This window comes from Gigantopelta aegis, chromosome 12, assembly GCF_016097555.1.
Source record: "Gigantopelta aegis isolate Gae_Host chromosome 12, Gae_host_genome, whole genome shotgun sequence".
Classification (NCBI taxonomy): Eukaryota; Metazoa; Mollusca; class Gastropoda; order Neomphalida; family Peltospiridae; genus Gigantopelta; species Gigantopelta aegis.
In genome coordinates this window covers 15681341-15704403 of record NC_054710.1, presented here as the reverse complement: position 1 = coordinate 15704403, position 23063 = coordinate 15681341, and the positions used below count along the sequence as shown (strand labels likewise).

Sequence of the window (23063 nt, the reverse complement as noted above, 5' to 3'; positions counted from 1 at the left end):
AACTTTAAACAAGACTTGCTCATATCAATCATAAATAATCAATACTTTAAACAAACACAAATTTAATAACATGGCTCTTACACACATACACACTTGCATGCACGCACACACACACACAGTAGGCAGCCATCTTGTTTTTAATCTGGTCAGTTTGTTAGAAATATTTTCTAATTAAAACAAGCATCCTCAGAGTGCTGCTGAAACAATACATATCCCCAACCAGGCCCCTCACATGTCCACATCTCCTAATTCAAGGGCCATAACTCTATGAAATATGGATACATTCCATTTGTGTTAGAGTTATGTCCCTTGAATAAATTCCCATGAAAGTCATCATACTTGATCTATAACAGTACACGATAAAGTTATGTACAAAATTTCAGCTCAATAACTTTAGGCATTGTGAAAAAAACACACACAAAAAAAAAACGTCTGGAAAACTATACGTGGGACAGACTAACAGACAGACAGGACAGAGACCGAACTTATAATAGTCCCATCCAATTAGACTAGTAAGGGACTAATACAAATCAACTTGCATCAGTTTACCCTGTTAGAAATAGGGGATATTTCACGTTTTTTTGGTCAAATATGATTTATATCTCATGCGCGACGAGTGTGATATGATTGAAACTTCACGCGATGAGATATAAATAGTATTTGACAAAAAAAACATGAAATGTTCTATTTATTATATAACTTTTGGCAATTTACCTTTATTTTTAAAATGCCAGCAAAAAAATAGTTCCGGCTTTCTTACAGTAAAGATAACACTTTCTACAGTGACGATAACACATTTTAGAGTGAAATTTTCACTCTAAAATGTGTTATCATCACCGAGTGACTGATAACACTTTTATTTCACTAATATTTTTCCGATATTTCACGGCATGTTATATAATAAATAGGAATATGGAAAAAACATTTGTTTCACAAACCCCTCCTGACGCTTTCTAATGAAAATGCTTGCACTAGGGGGTCGTTCAACAATAACAAGAATCTAGCGTGGGGTGGAGGTGTCGTGGTATACATTAAAATGTTTTATGTAGGAGAGATGTTGAGGAAAAAAACAACTGTCACACAACCACTTAACAAGCTGCTGGCAATGAATTAATGAACAGATGTTGCATATTGTCACAGACAACTGACCTATTTAATGGTCTAACAAAGTGTTACCTGGACAAATATAATTTGATTTTGTCCCTAAATGTACTTTATTCAACCATCTTCATAACCACCATATTCCATTTATTAATTTATTAATGACATTTTGTAAAAATAAATTGAATTATGGCAATGGTCCATAATTCAAAAACTAAAATTGCCGAGAGGGATGACATGGATTTCCATCATGGTGCAGTTAAGGTGATGCGATACCTAGATTTGGTTTCTGAGAATTATTGTAATTTTTATTTATTATCAATTTTTAGAGAAAAAAGGTCCTTAAATCTGTGACAGTATGCCTTTAGCGACACCCGAGGACGAAAAATACATCGACTATTGCGTGTCAAATTAAGTTACGTGCAAAACAAGCGTGCAAAAACGTACACAAGCTGAAACCATTTCTTTTATAGCCTATGACATGTAAAATCAACAATATATACTCTTCAAAAAAAGTAGGGGAACCTGAAATATTAATGTTAATATCAACAACTATTAGACCGAACATACGGTTTTGACCACAGGCATCCTTGTAAATTACGTTCAGGTCTGTTTATCAACACACCGAAACACATTCCATAGTTTGCACATACATCACGCAGTTGCCCCATACACGTGCTTGGGGTGTCATTCTCGATTTTGACAATTTCCAGGAACGTGGATTAATCTCTGTGGAACATTGTTTTTGTCAGTCTTTTTCATTCTGTTGATCATACAGTTGATATTGTTTTGGTTTTAGTCATTTTTATTGTTTGAATTTGCGATTTACTAATAAAAACGTCAACTTTCAAATGCGACTTCTGACCCCAATCGTCCTTCAAGATCTTTGGTGGTCATAAAACCTACTGTAATACTTAACTACCGGTTGTAATCTTTGCCCAATTAATTCACTATTATCATATAAACATTCCCCAAAGCTAATATACCTTACAATTTTGGCAATTGTAAATTCTTATTAGAGTTCCTCTACTTTTGTTGAAGAGTATATATATATATATACATGTATATATATATTCATATTATTTAAATATGTTTTGGCAACTGTAAATTCTTATTACAGTTCCTCATCTTTTTTTGAAGAGTATATTATTACTAAATACAGAGTACATTTTCAAATAACTGGATTTGAAAACACCAATCACAAACACAAATGACAGTTTTTGTTTAACCAACATGTGGGGGAAAATGGGTTGTCACATAATTTTTTTATTATCACATTTAGTTTGCAAACCTCAGAAATTTGATTTCGGGATATACCATTTATTTCAAGTAATATATTTCATTTTTTTATCCTATAATATCCATGTCATGAACCCATTTCATATTTACCATTATTAACTTGGTTTTCCATTAGTACATGTACCAAGGGATCTTTTATATGCCCCATCCCATAGACATGACTGCATATACCACGGTCTCTGATATACCAGTCGTGGTGCACTGGCTGGAATGAGCAATAGCCCAATGAGCCTACTGATGAGGATTGATCCCAAACCGACTGCACATCAAATGAGCACTTTACCACTTGGGTACATCTCGCCCCTAGCATATATGTATAACCTGTAAAAAAAACGAAGAAGCTATGTACAGTTATGAATGAGGCACTGTCTTTTTCGAGGTACTACATTTAGTGTACTGAAAACATATACTGCCCAACTACGAAGAATGTACTGACGTGAACTATTTACTCTACTTCCCAACAAGTTTAGTTTTTCAGGACTAGCTCAGGCATTCGCCAAATTTGAAATTGCGAATTTGAAAAACAATCGGCAAATTTTATTTTAATTTGGCGAAATAATTTCACGTAATAATTGACATTTTGATACAAAATAACTGGGTTTCTGCAGTTTGTGAAGTTTAATAGATCTATTTGGCGAAATGTTCCACTCACCGAGAGCTAGCCCGCTTTTTAATGCACTTTGTTTTCAGTTCCCCGACTACTAAGCATGTTTTTTTAATGCATTATTTACATTAGTTTTTGACTAGGAAAAAATGTGTTTAATTATACTATTTTCTTTGTTTTCTAACTAACAAGTTTATATTTCAATGCACCATTTTCTTCAGTTCCCGGCTTTGAAAAATTATATTTCAATGCACTATTTTCTTTAGTTCCCCGCTTTGAAAATTTATATTTCAATGCACTATTTTCTTTAGTTCCCCGCTTTGAAAATTTATATTTCAATGCACTATTTTCTTTAGTTCCCCGCTTTGAAAATTTATATTTCAATGCACTATTTTCTTTAGTTCCCGGCTATTGAAAATTTATATTTCAATGCACTATTTTCTTTAGTTCCCCGCTTTGAAAATTTATATTTCAATGCACTATTTTCTTTAGTTCCCGGCTATTGAAAATTTATATTTCAATGCACTATTTTCTTTAGTTCCCGGCTATTGAAAATTTATATTTCAATGCACTATTTTCTTTAGTTCCCGGCTATTGAAAATTTATATTTCAATGCACTATTTTCTTTAGTTCCCCGCTTTGAAAATTTATATTTCAATGCACTATTTTCTTTAGTTCCCGGCTATTGAAAATTTATATTTCAATGCACTATTTTCTTTAGTTCCCGGCTATTGAAAATTTATATTTCAATGCACTATTTTCTTTAGTTCCCGGCTATTGAAAATTTATATTTCAATGCACTATTTTCTTTAGTTCCCCGCTTTGAAAATTTATATTTCAATGCACTATTTTCTTTAGTTCCCGGCTATTGAAAATTTATATTTCAATGCACTATTTTCTTTAGTTCCCGGCTATTGAAAATTTATATTTCAATGCACTATTTTCTTTAGTACTTGACCAACTACGTCGTATTGAAAAACACTCTTCCTTTACTTCTTTTCATTCTCAGCTACAAAGGAGCTCATTTGATGCTCTATTTCATTTATTCTTCCGCTTGTTTACTCCATCAGCACTGGCATAGGAAGTGTGTGTGTGTGTGTGTGGGGGGGGAGGGGGGGCGGGGGAAGGCCCCCCATTTTTCAGATATTTTGCTTTATATTTGCTTTATAATAGTGTAAAAGTGTGTAAATATAAAATTGAAACACACACACACTTTTTGGCACCTTCCTACACCACTGTTCAGTTGTGCTCTTTGAGGATGGCGTTCTCTGCTGTCAGCGTAAGAATACGTTTTCCCAGCTGGGCGTTGTGCTGCTTTAAGTAACGAATCATATCAGCCTGTTTCTCCAGAATTTCCTCTATATAATTCTCATCTCTGAAAAAACCACAAAAAAACCCAGTAAAATTTGTTTTAAAGGGACAGACCCTAGTTTCAACCCGTGAAAATTAACACTAAGTTTAGTTAATCTACAAACCTGTAACTCATTTGGATAAAGTTACCACTGAGTGAAACATGAGTCTGTGACTTTGAAATGGTGAAATACCCTCTAAAAATAGACTAAAAGTCAACTCCATAACTGCTACTTCTCAGATGCATGTGCATTTTTAAAACTATGAGAAATGCATTTTGTGATATTAAAAACACCAGGATGACCAAAAACACTTTGGAGAAAACTTGAGTGTTTTCTCTTTTATAGATACATTACCTGTCCTCAAACAAGTGCACCTCCCCCCCACGCAAGTGGTCTGGTCCGAACATCCCAACAGCCAATGGGATGGCCTAAATTCTTCTACTGCATACTGCTCTCTAGTTCCGGTCACATGACTGTAACTTCCTTCTTTTTCCCTGAGCGCATCGCACGGAGAACAGGAAGCGGGGAGGCCCGGGCGGGATGAATCTTGAGGACAGGTAATGTATCTATAAAAGAGAAAACACTCAAGTTTTCTCCATTTCTATAGACATTACCTGTCCTGTGCAGCATTCAACAGATGGTGGTGGGTGCCGAGATCCGTAATGCTTGTGATAACTCCCCAACCGGAAAGAGGCTGACTAGTGGAAGAATAAGGCCAACCTTGGTAAGCCCTCATCCTAGGGATGCCCGTCACAGACCAATGCAGGTGATGTTAGTAACAACAACCAGAATGGTGGCATTGGCAGGTACGGCTCCTAGAACACATGGACCAGGAGGCGGAAGCCACATATCATGCTGGTTCTGACAGGGTGGGAAGACGTAGCCACCAGGGATGCAGGTGTTAGGTACCCTCACGTATTGAAGTGTTATAGTTTTTCAATTTAGCGACAACCTAATGAGGTGCATCCGTCAGAAATTTACAAAACAAGACCCCCGATTGTTTTCTGTCTAGTACACCAAAGATCTGTTAGTTCAATAACGACAACCAATAACCACATGCAGTGCAGGGTAAAGGTTATCGAGACAAAAGTTCCGGCACCAGTACGTGAACTGTGCAAAAGAACAAAAGTCTAAGCAATCCTCATCTGTCTATTCGATGGACATCTTGGTATGCAGCCCAGAATCAGACAGACATCAACGGCGACGAGGACGGCTTGTATTCAACAGAGTCTGTGCAGCAACAACCGGACCCAGATGATGGAAACGTCTTCTGTGGTGACATCCCTCAGATAATAGTTGGCGAAGATGGAGTCCGTAGCCCAGAACCAACCAGTGATAATGTGCTGAATGGGTGTGTGTTGCAGTGCAGGGACATCGTGGCAGCCAAGGCACGGAGTTCATGCGGATTAGAAGCAGACGGAGCAGGTAAACCCTCCTTCTGATAGGCGGTCAGGATAGAAGACCGGATCCAGGTGGCCACCGTGTTCTTGGTAAGGTCCCTCAACCGACTCTGGTTACAGGAAAGGAAAAGTCTTTTGCGATGTTGCGAAAAGATCTGGTCCTCTCGATGTACTGGTGCAGGGCTCTGACAGGGCACAACGCCAATTCCTCAACGTCCGCCGGACCAACGATAGAGGAGAGGGCCTGCACAACATACGAACGAGGCGCTTGGTCTGGTAACTGATTCTTTGCAACAAAGTTCATGAGTAACCCCAAGTTGACTGCACGCCGATCTTGGTGAAAACGTACCAAGTCTACATCAAGAGCATGGAGTTCTGAGACACGGGCAGCCGTTGAAACCGAGTAAAAACACCGTCTTCCGCATAGTCTTGCAGGGAAGAGGATTCGATCGGCTCATAGGTGCGGTCGATAACGCTCGTAACACCAGATTCAGGTCCCATCTTGGTGGCCGAAACCGGTGTACTTGATCATCAAGGCGAAACCCTTTGATCATCTTATGGATCTCAGGAATACCCGATAACTTCGTTCCAGTAGCGACATCACGAACAGTAGCGATACCGAAAATACCCAGCGATGGTACCCCTTTAATCGTAAAGTGGTCCGCAGATACAGCCAAAAAAACCCAGCAAGACGAAGTATCTGGATCGTCTGAGGTTTGAGTTTTGCCGAAACACCCTCGGTGAAAGCAAAGCCATCTGACGTTAGTAGTAGATGATCTGTGCGCTTTCAAAATGGCCGCCGTAGACTGTGAAGAAAAACCTTTCTTTCTCAAACTCTTGGCGATAAAGTCCCGGCTGCAGTTGGAACAACTGCGGATGGATGGTATAGTCTTGACGTTGCAGCAACAATGCAGCGGTAAAGGATGTGGATCGGCAAGACTTTAGATATCCTTGGCCACATTGGAGCAATGAGTAACAGGCGACAATGGTACAGCTGAAACCTCTGAAGCACCCTTGGAAGGAGGATTTGGAGGAAAAGCTACGCGTCTCTTTCCCAGCTGATGGCCAAGGCGTCGAGATCCAGAGCTTCGGGATCCAGCACCGGAGACACGTAAAACCCTCAGCTGATGGTTGAATCGTGTGCGAAGAGATCGATGTTTGGTGTCCAAAGTCTGTCGCACACCCATCGAAACGCTTCGGGATTCCTTCCGTCGCTGTGGAGACGACGGCCGAGACAGTGTGTCGACTAGTACATTGGAAACCCCTGGAATATGGCGAGCCCGAAGTTGCAACGGAATCTCGTCAACCAGCTTGTAGAGACGATAAGTCAACTGCAGCAGACTGCTGGAGTGGGTTCCGCCCTGACGGTTGATATAAGCCACCGCGGTAGTACTGTCTGTGGCTACCATGGAGAGGCGCCTGACAGCATCTCTCGCCAATGAAAGATGACGTAACTGACAACATCTCCAACAGGTTGATGGTAGGGGGGGGGACTGGACTGCAAGGGACTGGGGATCAGCAAATCTGCGTTATTGTACTGAATGCATGGATTCAGAAACAAACTGGATACCGCGACCCCCATTTTTCGAGTCAAAATACTTTTGCTTTGAAACAGTATTTGATTCAGGAATCAAGACATCGGAAACAGCGACCCCGTGATACAGGCAAGAGCCAAGACAGCGTAGCAACTCGCTACGCTACATGCCCGATATACCTGGAAGTGAAGCAACGCAAAACAGCAACCGGCTAAAATCCACGGCCGTCACCCCCCGGTGCGAAATAGCAGCAGAGACCATCTAGACAGCATCGGTCACGAACTCTGGCACACAGTAAACGTCAGTTTTAAGGCAGGAAAACGGTGACTTCCGTACCACGTGATGGCAACTGGTTCCGGAACCAGCGGAAGTAGCGACTGCTTGCATCTTAGAGAACGATCTGGATGGCATTCGAACAAGAGAATATCGGTGCACGGGCTCAACACAAGTCAGACTTTCTTCGTAAGAATAACGTCGACCCCTTCACGGCCCGTAGTGGTCTGCCGCTTGTGCTGAAAGTTAAGTAACGAATCGCTTCAGCAAGTCGGTTGACGATAGTGTGCAATCGTAGTGCACATCGACGTCACGGAAGATATAAGGTAGACCAACATTTCGACTCCAGGCATATTCTGGCATCCTGCACTCTATATGGTCGCCATTGTACATCTCTGAAACTGAAACAGGACGTGCCAATCTGTAAGTTCTAAACGTCTGGTCCCGCCGGAAAAGCGTCACCCAGTAAGGTCGCCAATTTCCAGCATGGTTAGAATTGAACGGGCCACGGAGTCAGCAATCTAGTTCCTCGAAGATTCCACCTTCTTGGTCCTCGTGAAACCTTCAGGTAAGCCACTCAGACAAGCCCGCACAAAGTCGCATTAGGCCACACGAACACGACAACCTCTACAAACCTGTAACACGCTCGAACTAGTCGCCTGAACATTATCAGATATGATAATAGTAATTTTTCAATCTGTGAAAAGAAAGAAAAAACCAACCATAACACAAATGAAACATGAGTCGGCGTGACTTTGTAATTAACATGCAAGTGAAATACCCTCTAAAAATAGACTAAAAGACGCCATTTTCAACTCCATAACTGCAATACTTCTCAAGATACGCGAAAAGCATGTGCAGGTTTTTAAAACTATGAGAAATGCAGAAAAAGAAGGAAGTTACAGTTTGTGAGCATTGCAAAAGGCCATCCCAGGATGGATGTTCGGACCAGACCAAAAAGGTAACTTTGAATGTACGGAAATTGATAATCTAAGCAATAACATCTAAATAATGTCCGATTCCAGGTATCAAAAACGGCTATAATAGTAAAAAATACGCCTTGGTGTTTAAAAACTAGGGCATGTCCCTTTAAACAAACATTCTAAGAGTAATGCTAAACCAATACACGTCTCCTTCCAGGTCAAACAAATTGTTTTAAGGGCTATTTTCGTTCATTTTCCAGGACTATTTTACCTTTTTCCAGGGGTCTGAATATATGACTTGAAAGACCTACCATTAGTGACGTCACGCCACTGCCGTTCTGCTAGTTAACGAGTCTACCGCTGACATTCAACCCACATTACTGACATTGTTTATTTACAACCGTCACAAATGAAAAGAATGATAATGGATGATAAAAAGAATACCCCCCCCCTCGTGTCTTGTGATATCATAATTTATCAGCACGAGTTGATAAAAGTATAAAATCCTCGGCAAGCCTTGGATTTCATGCTTTTATCAACTCGTGCTGATAAATTATGATATGACGAGACACTCGGGGAGTATCCTCTATATACTAAATTTCAGTCAATGCATAAAAAAAAAAGACAGCCATAACTGTGAAAAATGGGTAAATCATCATGAAAGTCAAACCTGATCTATAACAGTACATGATAAAATTATATACAAAATTTCATCTCAATATTTCAGGCATTCAGAAAAACTCATTTTCATATCTCCTAAGTTCAGGAGCCGTAACTCTGTGAAAAAAAAGAAAGAGTACATCACCATGCAAGTCAAACTTGATCTGTAACAGCACATGATAAAGCTATATACCAAATTTCATTGCAATATCTTCAGGCGTTGCAAATAACACCCCATCACACTGTTTAATCCGAAGCTGTTACGGGTTTAACATATTGTATTTGTGACACTTGCAGGCATCGAAATTAGCAAGGTGCCTGGTAACCCACGTACAGGTTACCACAACATACAGACCTGGTAACCTATGGGTAAATTACGACACATTTATCATGTTTACATTATTATTACTGTAAAATCCCATAGTAGACACACAGATACTTTTTTATTCATTCACAGTTAAACTGTAGTAAGATTTACCTGAATCCGATATCAGATGACTGGGACTTGTTTTACTGTCCTCCATGTATGTGTCGTTTGTTGTGTGTTAAAACTGTAGTAAGATTTACCTGAATCCGATATCAGATGACTGGGACTTGTTTTACTGTCCTCCATGTATGTGTCGTTTGTTGTGTGTTAAAACTGTAGTAAAATTTACCCGAATATGATATCAGAACACTGACTTATTATCCTGTATGTATGTGTGGTTTGTTGTGTGTTAAACTGTAGTAAGATTTACCTGAATCCGATATCAGAAGACAGCAATTTGTTTTACTGTCCTTCATGTATGTGTCATTTGTTGTGTGTTAAACTGTAGTAAGATCTGAATCCGATATCAGAAGACAGCGACTTGTTTTATTGTCTTGTGTGTATGTGTCATTTGTTGTGTGTTAAACTGTAGTAAGATTTACCTGAATCTGATATCAGAAGACAGCGACTTGTTTTACTGTCCTTCATGTATGTGTCATTTGTTGTGTGTTAAACTGTAGTAAGATCTGAATCCGATATCAGAAGACAGCGACTTGTTTTATTGTCTTGTGTGCATGTGTCATTTGTTGTGTGTTAAACTGTAGCATGATTTACCTGAATCCGATATCTGAAGACAGCGACCTGTTTTATTGTCTTGTGTGTATGTGTCATTTGTTGTGTGTTAAACTGTAGCATGATTTACCTGAATCCGATATCTGAAGACAGCGACTTGTTTTATTGTCTTGTGTGCATGTGTCATTTGTTGTGTGTTAAACTGTAGTAAGATTTACCTGAATCCGATATCAGAAGACAGCGACTTGTTTTATTGTCTTGTGTGTATGTGTCATTTGTTGTGTGTTAAAACAGTAGTAAAATTTACCCGAATATGATATCAGAACACTGACTTATTATCCTGTATGTATGTGTGGTTTGTTGTGTGTTAAACTGTAGTAAGATTCACCTGAATCCGATATCAGAAGACAGTGACTTGTTTTACTGTCCTTCATGTATGTGTCATTTGTTGTGTGTTAAACTGTAGTAAGATCTGAATCCGATATCAGAAGACAGCGACTTGTTTTATTGTCTTGTGTGTATGTGTCATTTGTTGTGTGTTAAACTGTAGTAAGATTCACCTGAATCTGATATCAGATTGTGTTGTGTGTTAAACTGTAGTAAGATTCACCTGAATCCGATATCAGAAGACAGCGACTTGTTTTACTGTCCTTCATGTATGTGTCATTTGTTGTGTGTTAAACTGTAGTAAGATCTGAATCCGATATCAGAAGACAGTGACTTGTTTTATTGTCTTGTGTGTATGTGTCGTTTGTTGTGTGTTAAACTGTAGCATGATTTACCTGAATCCGATATCTGAAGATTGCGATTTGTTTTATTCTGCTCTATGTCAGGCATCGAAATAAGCATTGTGTCTGGTAACCTATTTACAAGTTACCACAAAATATAGCCTGGTAACCTATAGGTTACCACAAATATATGAAAGTTAGAGTTTAATTCCTGTCACTACTACTTTTAACGTTCTGAAATTGTATCGGTGCGCGCGAACATCGGTACGAGAAACGAAATCCGGTAGTAAATGAAAACGCGGATTGCAGAACATGCTTTGCAATTGCACAAGTGTGCACGAACATCGGTTCAATTTTGTACGTGAAAACGAAACACGGAAGTAAATTCATCTAGTGGGCGCTGCTTAAACGCGGAAAGACTATAATTGCTTGCAAGTGCACAAGTGCGCGCAAATATCAATGCAATTCCCTACGAGAAAATGAAACGCTGAAATCCGGAATGCATTGCCTGGTTTACGTTCGGAAACGAAACTACAGTTCGTTGAAATTTTTGTCAAGAACGAAACGCCGTTCTCGACTTTTCTTATATGTGGTAACCTCACGGTAACCTGAACGACCGTTCTCGATTTATTTCGATGCCTGTAGATAAATCTTATTGTCCTCCATGTACAGGGCTCGAAACGGCCTGTGGCCAGGTCGCCAAATGCGACCAATATCCTGTTTGGGCGACTTAAATATTAAAAAATAATGGACTTAGTCGCCAAAATAATATTATCTTCTTTAGAGCTATAAAATATGAGTCACTATTAATATTTGTATTGCACATTAAAATCTTGCTCGTGGCTCGCTTACCATAATTTGCCAACATGCATTATTATTTTTTGGGCCACCGTATTTTTTGGCGAGTTTCGAACCTTGTATGTATGTGTCATTTGTTGTGTGTTAAACTGTAGTAAGATTTACTTGAATCCGATATCAGAAGACAGCGACTTGTTTTACTGTCCTGTATGTATGTGTCGTTTGTTGTGTCAATCTGATTAAAATTAGCTCTACTGGTCTACCAGTAGATCTAACAGCATTGCGTGAACTGCCACGTCCAGGTGACATTTCATCTATAAATAATAAATTAAATATCAACCAATTACACTAGCTTTTTATAGCGTTATTCGGGAGCATACAAATTCTAAAAATATCGGGCGAGACTATTTATGCAATTGGCAAACTTGTTGGTCTTGGTAAAAGTGCATTAATAAATTCTGGATTGTATACTAATATAAACAGATTTGATGGCTATACCATCACGTTTTTTTTTTCTCGTCTTTAAACAAATTTTATATAAATTTTATATTGAAATTAGTTTCCGGCATACTTAGTAATTCACCCGAATCATTTCGTATACCCTCGGCATAATCCCGAATGTTTTCAAATTCTTTTCAAATCACTGGCATTATTTTGCAAGTAAGGTTTTGATTGGTTGAATGAAAGATCAACTGGAAATGAGCTCCAACGGGCTGCTGTTAGATCCACATGTAATAGTGGAGCTAATTTTAATTAGATTGGTTGTGTGTTAAACTGTAGTAAGATTTACCTGAATCCGATATCAGATTGTGTTGTGTGTTAAACTGTAGTGAGATTTATCTGAATCCGATATCAGATTGTGTTGTGTTAAACTGTAGTAAGATTTACCTGAATCCGATATTAGATTGTGTTGTGTGTTAAACTGTAGTGAGATTTACCTGAATCTGATATCAGATTGTGTTGTGTGTTAAACTGTAGTGAGATTTACCTGAATCCGATATCAGATTGTATTGTGTGTTAAACTGTAGTAAGATTTACCTGAATCCGATATCAGATTGTGTTGTGTGTTAAATTGTAGTAAGATTTACCTGAATCCAATATCAGAAGACTGCGACTGAGACTGTATAAAACTTGTCAGCATCTCGTCTTTATTGACATCGGGACACGCCTCATCTCTGTTGAACCGAACCGTACGTACTGAAATATAAAATTACAAAATTACCGCTTCAACTACATTAACCCTTCAACGGCTATTGGATATGAAGCATTTGGTCATTCTGACACCTAGTCATCAGAGGAAACCCCTACATTTTTCTGAATGCAACAAGGGAATCTTTTATATGCACTTTCCCATATTCAGGAAAGCACATACCACAGACTTTAAATATCAGCAGGGCTTCTAGATAGATTATGGTAGCCCCACTACCTTGGCTAGTGATATTCAATTTTGGGCTAGTAAATAACTAATATTGCCATGCCCAGCGGCTAGTGAATTTAAAAAAAACAGTATTTTGTAAATATGAATATCCTGCCTACACCGTAGTGTTTTAATCTCTATCTTCCTCTTTAGGTAGCATATCCGATTTCTGCTATTAGTAAGATTGTATTGAGTAAAGTAGGGCTAGTGAATTTTTAATTGTGGCTAGTAAAATGTTAAAATCACTGATCCCATGGTTAGTGGATTTTGTAACAATACTAGAAGCCCCTGGTACTATCATATTGAAAATAATTATGGAAAAATATGTAAAATTTATTGTGTATGAAGCAAAAAATTATGGTGTGGAAATAATCTATTGTCGACCGTAGAGACTAGATACCTAAGTACAATCCGAGGAAAGGGATGATCAAGGCCACCTCGATCGTTATGACGATCTGGATGTAGTTTTCGTCTCGCAGCGTTGGACATGCGGCCCCCGGCGTCTTGTTACAATACTTGTCAAGAACCTTCACAAGTATAAGCAGCACAGCACTCGCTGAAACACACAAGAGGAAAGGAAGGTTTGGTTAATGACAGTCCAGCACAACGTCGACTCCCTGGCTAAGAGGTTGTATTAGAAAGGAAAGGAATGTTTGCTAAATGACACCCCAACATTGTTTAAGCAGCGGCTAACATATTGTCATTTGATATTGGAAGGGCGAGACGTAGCCCAGTGGTACAGCGCTTGCTCGATGCATGGTCAGTCCAGGATCGATCCCCGACGGTGGACCCATTGGGCTATTTCTCGTTCCAGCCAGTGCTCCACAACTGGTATAACAAAGGCCGTGGTATGTACTATTCTTTCTGTGGGTTGGTGCATATAAAAGATCCCTTGCTTCTAATCGGAAAAGAGTAGCCCATGAAGTGGCGACAGCAGGTTTCCTCTCTCAATATTTGTATGGTTCTTAACCATATGTCCGACGCCATATAACCATAAATAATATTTTTATTTAATGACGCCCTCAACCCATTTTATTTATGGTTATATGGGTCAGGCATATAGATAAGGACCACACAGATATTGAGAGAGGAAACCCACTGTCACCACTTCATGGGCTACTCTTTTCGATTAATTAGCAGCAAGGGATCTTTTATATGCACCATCCCACAGAGAGGATAGTACATACCACGACCTTTGTTACACCTGCAGTTGTGGAGCACTGGCTGGAACAAGAAATAGCCCAATGGATCCACCGACGGGGATCGATCCTAGACCAACCGTGCATCAAACATTTTTCCTTTAGCAGCAAGGGATCTTTTATATGCACCATCCCACAAACAGGATAGCACATACCACAGCCTTTGATGTAATAGTTGTGGATCATTGGATGGAACGAAAGAAAGAAAGAAATGTTTTTATTTAACGATGCACTCAACACATTTTATTTACGGTTATATGGCGTCAGACATATGGTTAAGGACCACACAGATTTTGAGAGGAAACCCGCTGTCGCCACTACATGGGCTACTCTTTCCGATTAGTAGCAAGGGATCTTTTATTTGCGCTTCCCACAGGCAGGATAGCACAAACCATGGCCTTTGTTGAACCAGTTATGGATCACTGGTCGGTGCAAGTGGTTTACACCTACCCATTGAGCCTTGCGGAGCACTCACTCCGGGTTTGGAGTCGGTATCTGGATTAAAAATCCCATGCCTTGACTGGGATCCGAACCCAGTACCTACCAGCCTGTAGACCGATGGCCTAACCACTGAGGCCGGTGGATGGAACGAGAAATGGCCCAATGGGTCTACTGACATGGATCGATCCTAGACGACCGTGCATCAGCGAGCGCTTTACCACCGGGCTACATCCCGCCCCATGTAGAGTAATCCACTAGAGCACACTGATTTATTGATTTATTATTCATCGGCAGCTATTGGGTGTCAAACATTCTTAGTCCTGCGGAAGAATTCCAGATATCCATGCAGTCTGCTCACGTGATACTCCATAAGATAGTCCATAAGAAGCAGCAACATTCGGTAAGTTTGACATACAGTCTTAGAGAGGAAACCCGCTACATTTTCCCCATTAGTAGCAAGGGATCTTAAAATTATATTATGCATGATTCTACAGACAGGATAGCACATACCACGGCCGTTGATATACCAGTCGTGGAGCACTGGCTGGAATGAGAAACAGCCCAACTTACTGGTCTAGACCGATCTATTAGTAGCAAGGGATCTTTTATATTATGCATGATTCCACAGACAGGATAGCACATACCACGGCAGTTGATATACCAGTCATGGAGCACTGGCTGGAATGAGAAATAGCCCAACTTCCTAGTCCTAGACCGATCTATTAGTAGCAAGGGATCTTTTATATTATGCATGATTCCACAGACAGGATAGCACATACCACGGCCGTTGATATACCAGTTGTGGAGCACTGGCTGGAATGAGAAATAGCCCAAATGACTAGTCCATTAGTAGCAAGGGATCTTTTATATTACCGTATACACAGAATACTTGCTATTGTTGATTAAAGTTTCACTTCTGCTACCAGTTGTTCGATACTACCGACGTGTAAAGTTAAACAATAGAACAGTCACCTATAGCCTAATTGGCCACTGTGATACCCGGTATGCTATTCGACAGAACTGATCACAGTCTTTGATTTTGTGTAAAGCCAATTACGGCGTATGTGTGAACAAAGCACTTAAGGATGCCATGAAGTCTAATTTTACCACATGGTATTCAAAGCGGGTTTCCCTGGCTATGAAACACGGCGAAGTTGTAACGGACATCAAGATCGAAATGCGTACTTCGGCGATAAAACCAATTCATGCAAGGTGGATTATGAAAGTTATGGCAGAATTAAAAATACGCCAGGAAATGTTGAAATCTGCATTCATCCACCCCAGAATCTCTGATGCGTGCGGGCGGACATTGACAAAAACAGTGAGATTCATGCAATAACTTTTTTTAAATTCTAACTTGTTGTTTTGACTATACTATTCTCTTGTCGTATCCGGTGGACTGCGCATGACAGGAAATAAAATGTTCCGGTAAATTGTCAGTGTTTTCAAATATTTATATTTTCGATGCTGACTACTTACCCTCGAAACCCACGGAAAAAAAAATTCTCAAAAATATCCGGTTATACGGTATGCACGATTCCACAGACAGGATAGCACATGCCACGACCGTTGATATATCAGTTGTGGTGCACTGGCTGGAACGAGAAGTAGCCCAACGTACATGTACTAGTCCTAGACCGACTGCGCATTAAGCCAGCGCTTTACCACTGCGCTACGTCCCGTCCCGCCCCACCCGTTTAAAAACCTACCCCCTGAATTGATGAGTAGGGGAACTCTCCTGATCTTCTTAGTCCTGCGGAAGAATTCCAGATATCCATACAGTCTGCTCACGTGATGCTTCCGCCGGAAGAAATAGTCCATAAGAAGCAGCACGAACCACAATGCGCCGTGTGCGTACACGATGATCGCCACGGCATCCGTCCCACACTTCTGGCCCGCACAGACGACGGGAACGACAAATCCTGCAACCACTAACAGAACCTGGAGAAAAAACACAAAAAGGAATGTTTCGTTAAAATTGCGGCTCTTTGAGGTCTCATGTGTGATTATTTTAACACTTGGTCAAATGAAAGAGGAAACCTTTTGCCACCACATAGGTAGGCTCCTACGGCTCCTATTAAAGTTAATGATTGTTTTGTTTAACGACTCCTCTAGAGCATATTAATTTATTAATCATCGGCTACTGGAAAGGAAAGGAAAGTTTTATTTAATGATGCACTCAACACATTTTAGTTACGGTTATATGGCATTAGACATATGGTTAAGGACCACACAGATATTGCAGGAGGAAAGCCAATGTCGCCACTTTATGGGCTACTCTTTTCGATTAGCAGCAGGGGATCTTTTATATGCACCATCCCACAGACAGGGTAGTACATGCCACGACCTTTAATATACCAGTTGTGGTGCACTGGGTGGAGCCCAATAGCCCATTGGTCCCACCGACAGGGATCGATCCCAGACTGACCGCGCATTGAGCGAGTGCTTTGCCACTGGGCTACGTCCGTCCCCCCCCCCCCCCCCCCAGCTAGTTGAGGTCTCACATGTGATTATTTTAACACTTGGCCAAACGAAAGAGGAAAACTTTTGCCACCACATAGGTAGGCTCCTACGGCTCTTACTAGAGTTAAATATTGTTTTGTTTAACGACTCCTCTAGAGCATATTAATTTATTAATCATTGATTAAATCATCGGCTACTGGATGTCATACATTTGTTAATTCAGATATACAGTCTTAGAGAAGAAACCTGCTACATTTCTCCATCCATTAGTAGCGCAATCAATCTTTTAAATGCTCCATCTCGTAGACAGGATAGCACATACCACAGCCTTTGATATACCAGTCACGGTGCACTGGCTGAAACGAGAAACGGCCCAATGGGTGTACAGACAGGGATCAATCCTTGACAACTGTGCATGAGGCGAGTAAATTACCACTGGGCAACATTCCACGCACCCTCCTACCTGAGCAGCAAAGGATCCGTTATATGGATACTATAACCCCATTTCATTCTGTTAATGCAACTTCAAAATTACGCAGAGTTCGACAAATCCGCTAGCCCAACGCCCGTGGCTAGTGATTTTTAAGTTCGGGCTAGTAAGAAAGGCAAAACCACTAGCCCGCAAGGCTAGTGGTTCCTCCCCCTCTCCTTATCGTTGGATCGTTTTTTTGTTTTGTTTTTTCTCTCAGCTGAAATTTCGTTTAATAAATTTGATTGTGACGTCTGTCATCGAATAATATCAACAACGCAATCAGTATATAATAATCCACTTGAATTAGGTCTGCAAACTGCAGTAACATATACTATCTCTATATCGTCACAGTTACAGCATGCATTGTTTACTTTTCCCTTTCAAGTTTCTGGCACAGGAAATAAGTCTAATGACATGTGTGTTTTGATTGGTTGGACACGTCACGTGGTAATTAATCTCGCACATATGTTTTAGGCTAAGAACTTGGAAATCACCAACTGCTACAACAGGTTAAGCTCAATCAAGCTTTGAATTTCATTGTTTGTTTTATTTACCTATTGTTTTCTAATTTAGCACTTCGCTTACATGTGGTTATCAGAAAAACAATTTACTTTAATGGTAATCGCACAGGCAATGACTCGGCGTGGCCTATTACGTGTAGCGGTTTGGATGTGTCACAGCTGCCGATACAAGATGGTACCTTTTTTGTTCATCAATTAACAACGAATTACATGACGCCGTTATATTCTTTTGATATCGGTCTGACACGGGGATAATGCCCTATATTTGAGCAATTGGCATCACCGTTCCTGGCGACACAAATAGTCGGCCCTAAATATATAAAAATCCAGTTATAATTGATCAGGAATTTGGGCTAGTGCTTTATCTTGGTGGGCTAGTGGTTTTTACAAACCCACTAGCCCTGTGGCTAGTGACTTTTCAAAATATTTGTCATACTCTGAATTACGTGTTTTTGATTTGTTACAGTATCAGTATGTGTTGGTGGTTCGGATATGCATCTTTCCAACACATAAGGCTCTTGTTTGAGTTTACCCTCCCTTTAAATATGCGCCATCCTACAGACAGGATAACACATACCAGTCGTGGTGCACTGGCTAGAGCAAGAAATAATACTCTGACTGGGATCGATCCTAAAGCGACCACGCATCATGTAAATTAATAAAAACGTACAATGAGTAACATTTCCAGCAGTATAGCCCAAGTTGACCTAATATAGCCCACCGACGGGGATCGATCTTAAAGTGACCACGCATCATGGTAAAGTAATAAAAACGTACAAAGAGTAACATTTCCAGCAGTATATCCCAAGTTGACCTAATATAACCCAAGTTGACCTAATATAGCCCAAGTTGACCTAATTAAATATAGCCCAAAGAGCCCACCGATGGGGATCGATCCTAAAGCACCCGCGCATCATGTAAAGTAATAAAAACGTACAAACAGTAACATCTCCAGCAGTATGGCCCATGTCGTGTTGATGTGTTTAAACGGCGCGTCCTTCTCCCCCGCAAACAATTCGTGGTTTTGTAGCAGGAGATCGTCAGAGTCCGAGGCCTGTATGGTGGAGTGGTCGTCATTGAAGAAATAACCCTGAAACAAAACAATAAACACAGTTAAAGGGACGGTCCTGAGTTCGCTGCATTGTAAGATGTCTTCATTGAAGAAATAACCCTGAAACAAAACAATAAACACCGTTAAAGGGACAGTCCTGAGTTCGCTGCATTGTAAGATGTCTTCATTGAAGAAATAACCCTGAAACAAAACAATAAACACAGTTAAAGGGACGGTCCTGAGTTCGCTGCATTGTAAGATGTCTTCATTGAAGAAATAACCCTGAAACAAAACAATAAACACAGTTAAAGGGACGGTCCTGAGTTCGCTGCATTGTAAGATGTCTTCATTGAAGAAATAACCCTGAAACAAAACAATAAACACCGTTAAAGGGACGGTCCTCAGTTCGCTGCATTGTAAGATGTCTTCATTGAAGAAATAACCCTGAAACAAAACAATAAACACAGTTAAAGGGACGGTCCTGAGTTCGCTGCATTGTAAGATGTCTTCATTGAAGAAATAACCCTGAAACAAAACAATAAACACAGTTAAAGTTATTTTATACAAAATGCATTATACATGATCATTATTTTAAATAGTAGCATCGATTAAAAATCATATGCTATATTAATACCTACCTGCATCAAAATAATCAGCACTTGTCAACAGCGAAAGATTCCTGTCGCTGTCACGTCTGCTTTTATCTTTGGGTTAGGTCACATGACATACATATTCTTTCAACAAAAACAAATTATGGAAGCCCATCTTACTTATATGACGCTTTCCGATCCGGGCCTTGGAATGTACACATTCAACTGTAGCAAATCCGGGTCGTTTCGCCCTAAAACCATTTCGAACTCTGCGTTGTTTCGCCCGTAGTCCTATTCACCCAGGGTTGGTTTGCCCTAAATCTCATTCGTACCGAGTCATTTCGCCCCACAAAATAAATATATTTATTATAGTTTTGAAGTATTTTTTTCTTCTATTTATTCATTACCAAATATTAGGTAATTTTCTGTCTTTGGATATTAATGCTTTATCAGCTGTTTACTTTCTGTCAGTTGAAGCTAGGCGAAATCCAGATACCGGACTCGGCGTTTTAACCTCAGCTGGGTAAGTAGTATATTTAATAAGAAACCACAGCACATCAGTAGTATGCAGAGTGACTGTTCATATATTAATTATTAATGTGAATACATTGTCTGTATTATGTGTATATTATCTAAGGTCTGTATGTATTTCATGTATATGGTTTGAATAAATGATACTGGAAATAAACAAAATTATAATATTATTTTTACCGATAAATATAAATATGCAATGTGTGACATCTAAAAATCAATGGATATAGGACAAATCAATGAAAATTTTTACTTTATTAACAAAATAAAAATTAGTGCGAAACGACTCGGTTAGAGATACGAATCAACCCTGTTCAAAACGACTCGGGTGAATTAGTAATAAGGGCGAAACGACCTGTTACCACTGTGGCAAACTTAGAATTCTGCTGTCCGGAGTTTGCCGAAGCTTAGCTGAATGTGGGTGCTGTCAGGTTTCTTTCTGTAGTGTGTGTATTAGTGATTAATATCTGATTTTTTTTTATCAAGTACTCGAAAATGGTCGATATAAATGTATTTGACGTCAAACATAGGATTGTTGTGGTATTAGAGCGGAAATCTTTGACAACTTTTTGGTTATCGCCAATTACCAAAAAAATACACAGCTTGGTCTCTGACTGTAATGAGAGCGTGTTTATGTCCAAATGTCCATCTAGCTCTCTTACAGTCAGAGTACTCGGGCTATGTTCATTGTTGATTTTTTACGTTACTTGATTGCAATTTATTTTGTTTCACGTATTGTAGCTGAAAAATGTAGAATAGTATTTCCGTAAATATCGTATTCGTGTTTTTGTTGTGAGGTGAACGCAGTTTGGGACGTCGATGGTACACATTCAACTGTGGCATGTGTTTTATCTATCGACGGAATACACTGGTATGGTTATAAAATTTTTATTAATTGATATTTGTAGTTAATTGAATACGGTAATAGATCAAATAATCAAATTGATTGTGCGATTACAATGCGTGTGCGTTGTAGCCATTTTCCCGTTAATGGCCTCAGATTAGTTATCTGCCCAGTTGGTTGTCCAAAATCCGGAAATTTGACCGCGCTAGTAGACTGCTGTTTGACTGTGATTATTTCATGGCAGACAGCTATGAAGTGGCAACTATTTGACTGAAATGACAGGGGAGAGTATGTAGTTTGTAAACATTTAACTTGTTGACATTGAAGACTTGTTTGTGGTAATTCCGGCCCATGCAAAAGTAGTACTTTTTGTGTAAAATGGGTGTACTCCAGCCTGGTTTAGAGGGTGTGTTTGTTTAAACCAATATGCTGGGAGAAAGAGCTGGACAACAGGGGTTGTCCTTTTCAGGGTATGTGTCCCCCAGGCAGGCAGAAGTACATACAAAAATCCACGGGCCTGCTGATATTAATGAAAATGATATAGCCACTAAGGCTATATAGAAACATATAGCGAAATTAATTGTGGTCTGAGGCCAGGACGCTTCACGGGAATCACGATCCTTCGACTCGAGGATACACTTGAAAATTATAATTGTAGCTCACCAAACGATGCACTCCCTAAAACTCACCCCTGATCGTCTAGAGTCGTCCGACAAACTAACCATGTTTCTAAGAGAAAATATTTTAATTATTTAAATATTTTCAGACTGGTCAGTGAACACAGCATTTGAATCGTACAACGTTTTTTTTTACCATGTCCATTGCTATTATGTCACGTGTGCTTAGTAATGTATCTCCTAAGAAAAAGAGCTTATCACTAGTCTCGGTCACGCAACTCATGCTCGAAAATCCATTGGGGGGGGGGGGGGGGGGGGGGGGGGGGGGGACTAAAACGAAAATTAGACCTATAGCCATAGCCTGCATAGGGCCTACAGTTTGTTTTGTTTAACGACACCACTAGAGTACATTCATTTAGTAATCATCAACTATTGGATGTCAAACATTTGATAATTTTGACTTAACGGTTACATTATCTTTTATATGCACCATTTCACAGACATGATAGCACATACCACGGCCTTTGGTATACCAACCGCGTACCAAGCGAGCTACGCCCCAACCCCTGTGCGCATTAAAACATTTCATTTTTATTTCAACTATGTTCGTGCTTATATCCAATTAAGTTTCAAGCACGCTGTCCAGGGCACACACGCACCTCAGCTGTCTGGATTGTCTGTCCAGAACATTGGGTTAGTTGTTAGTTGTTAGTGAGAGAAAACAGGTTGTAGTGGTCTTACATCTACGCATTGCGTCGTTAAAACACGCACTGGGTGGGAGCCGGTATCGGGCTGCGAACCCAGTACCTATCAGCCTTATGTATGATGGCTTAACCACGACGCCGCCGACGCCGGTGTTTTGACAGTGTTACTGATTAGAGACAAAATAAACAACAACAACAACAACAACAAAAAAACACACAAAAACCCAACAGCAACAAAACAATAAAAAACCAACAAAACCCCCCAACAAAAACACACAAAAAACAACCCCAAGCAACAAAACAAGAAAAAAAAAACACGAACAACAACATAACAACAGCAACAACAACAACAACAACAACACACACACACACACAATTTAAAAAATATATATATTATTAGTTATATTATTAAATATATAACAAAATGCGCATGCATACCGCCATTATGACAAATATAATATTCACAGCTAAATTAAGTTAATATAAAGATGGAAATTGGTA

At 39.8% G+C, this 23063-nt stretch overlaps 1 protein-coding gene across 1 annotated transcript; it reads right to left on the bottom strand.

The window, feature by feature from the left end:
* Positions 1 to 4212: 4212 nt before the first annotated feature.
* LOC121386773 (transmembrane protein 192-like) lies at positions 4213 to 22063 on the bottom strand. The gene is made up of 6 exons (XM_041517784.1): positions 21931 to 22063; positions 19163 to 19315; positions 16479 to 16710; positions 13530 to 13685; positions 12801 to 12909; positions 4213 to 4379 (listed from the first exon to the last, which is right to left on the bottom strand). The coding sequence occupies exons 1-6, from the start codon at positions 21964 to 21966 to the stop codon at positions 4244 to 4246; spliced, it is 822 nt and encodes a 273-aa protein (XP_041373718.1). The 5' UTR covers positions 21967 to 22063; the 3' UTR covers positions 4213 to 4243.
* Positions 22064 to 23063: the final 1000 nt, after the last annotated feature.

Coding starts and splice junctions, on each gene's coding strand:
- LOC121386773 (XM_041517784.1), bottom strand. CDS start 21,966: ATGGTTAGTTTGTCGGACGACTCTAGACGATCAGGG. Junction 19,316..21,930: donor ACGACTCTAGACGATCAGGG/GTGAGTTTTAGG, acceptor GTTTTGTTTCAG/GGTTATTTCTTCAATGACGA. Junction 16,711..19,162: donor TGCTGGAGATGTTACTGTTT/GTACGTTTTTAT, acceptor TTTTTTCTCCAG/GTTCTGTTAGTGGTTGCAGG.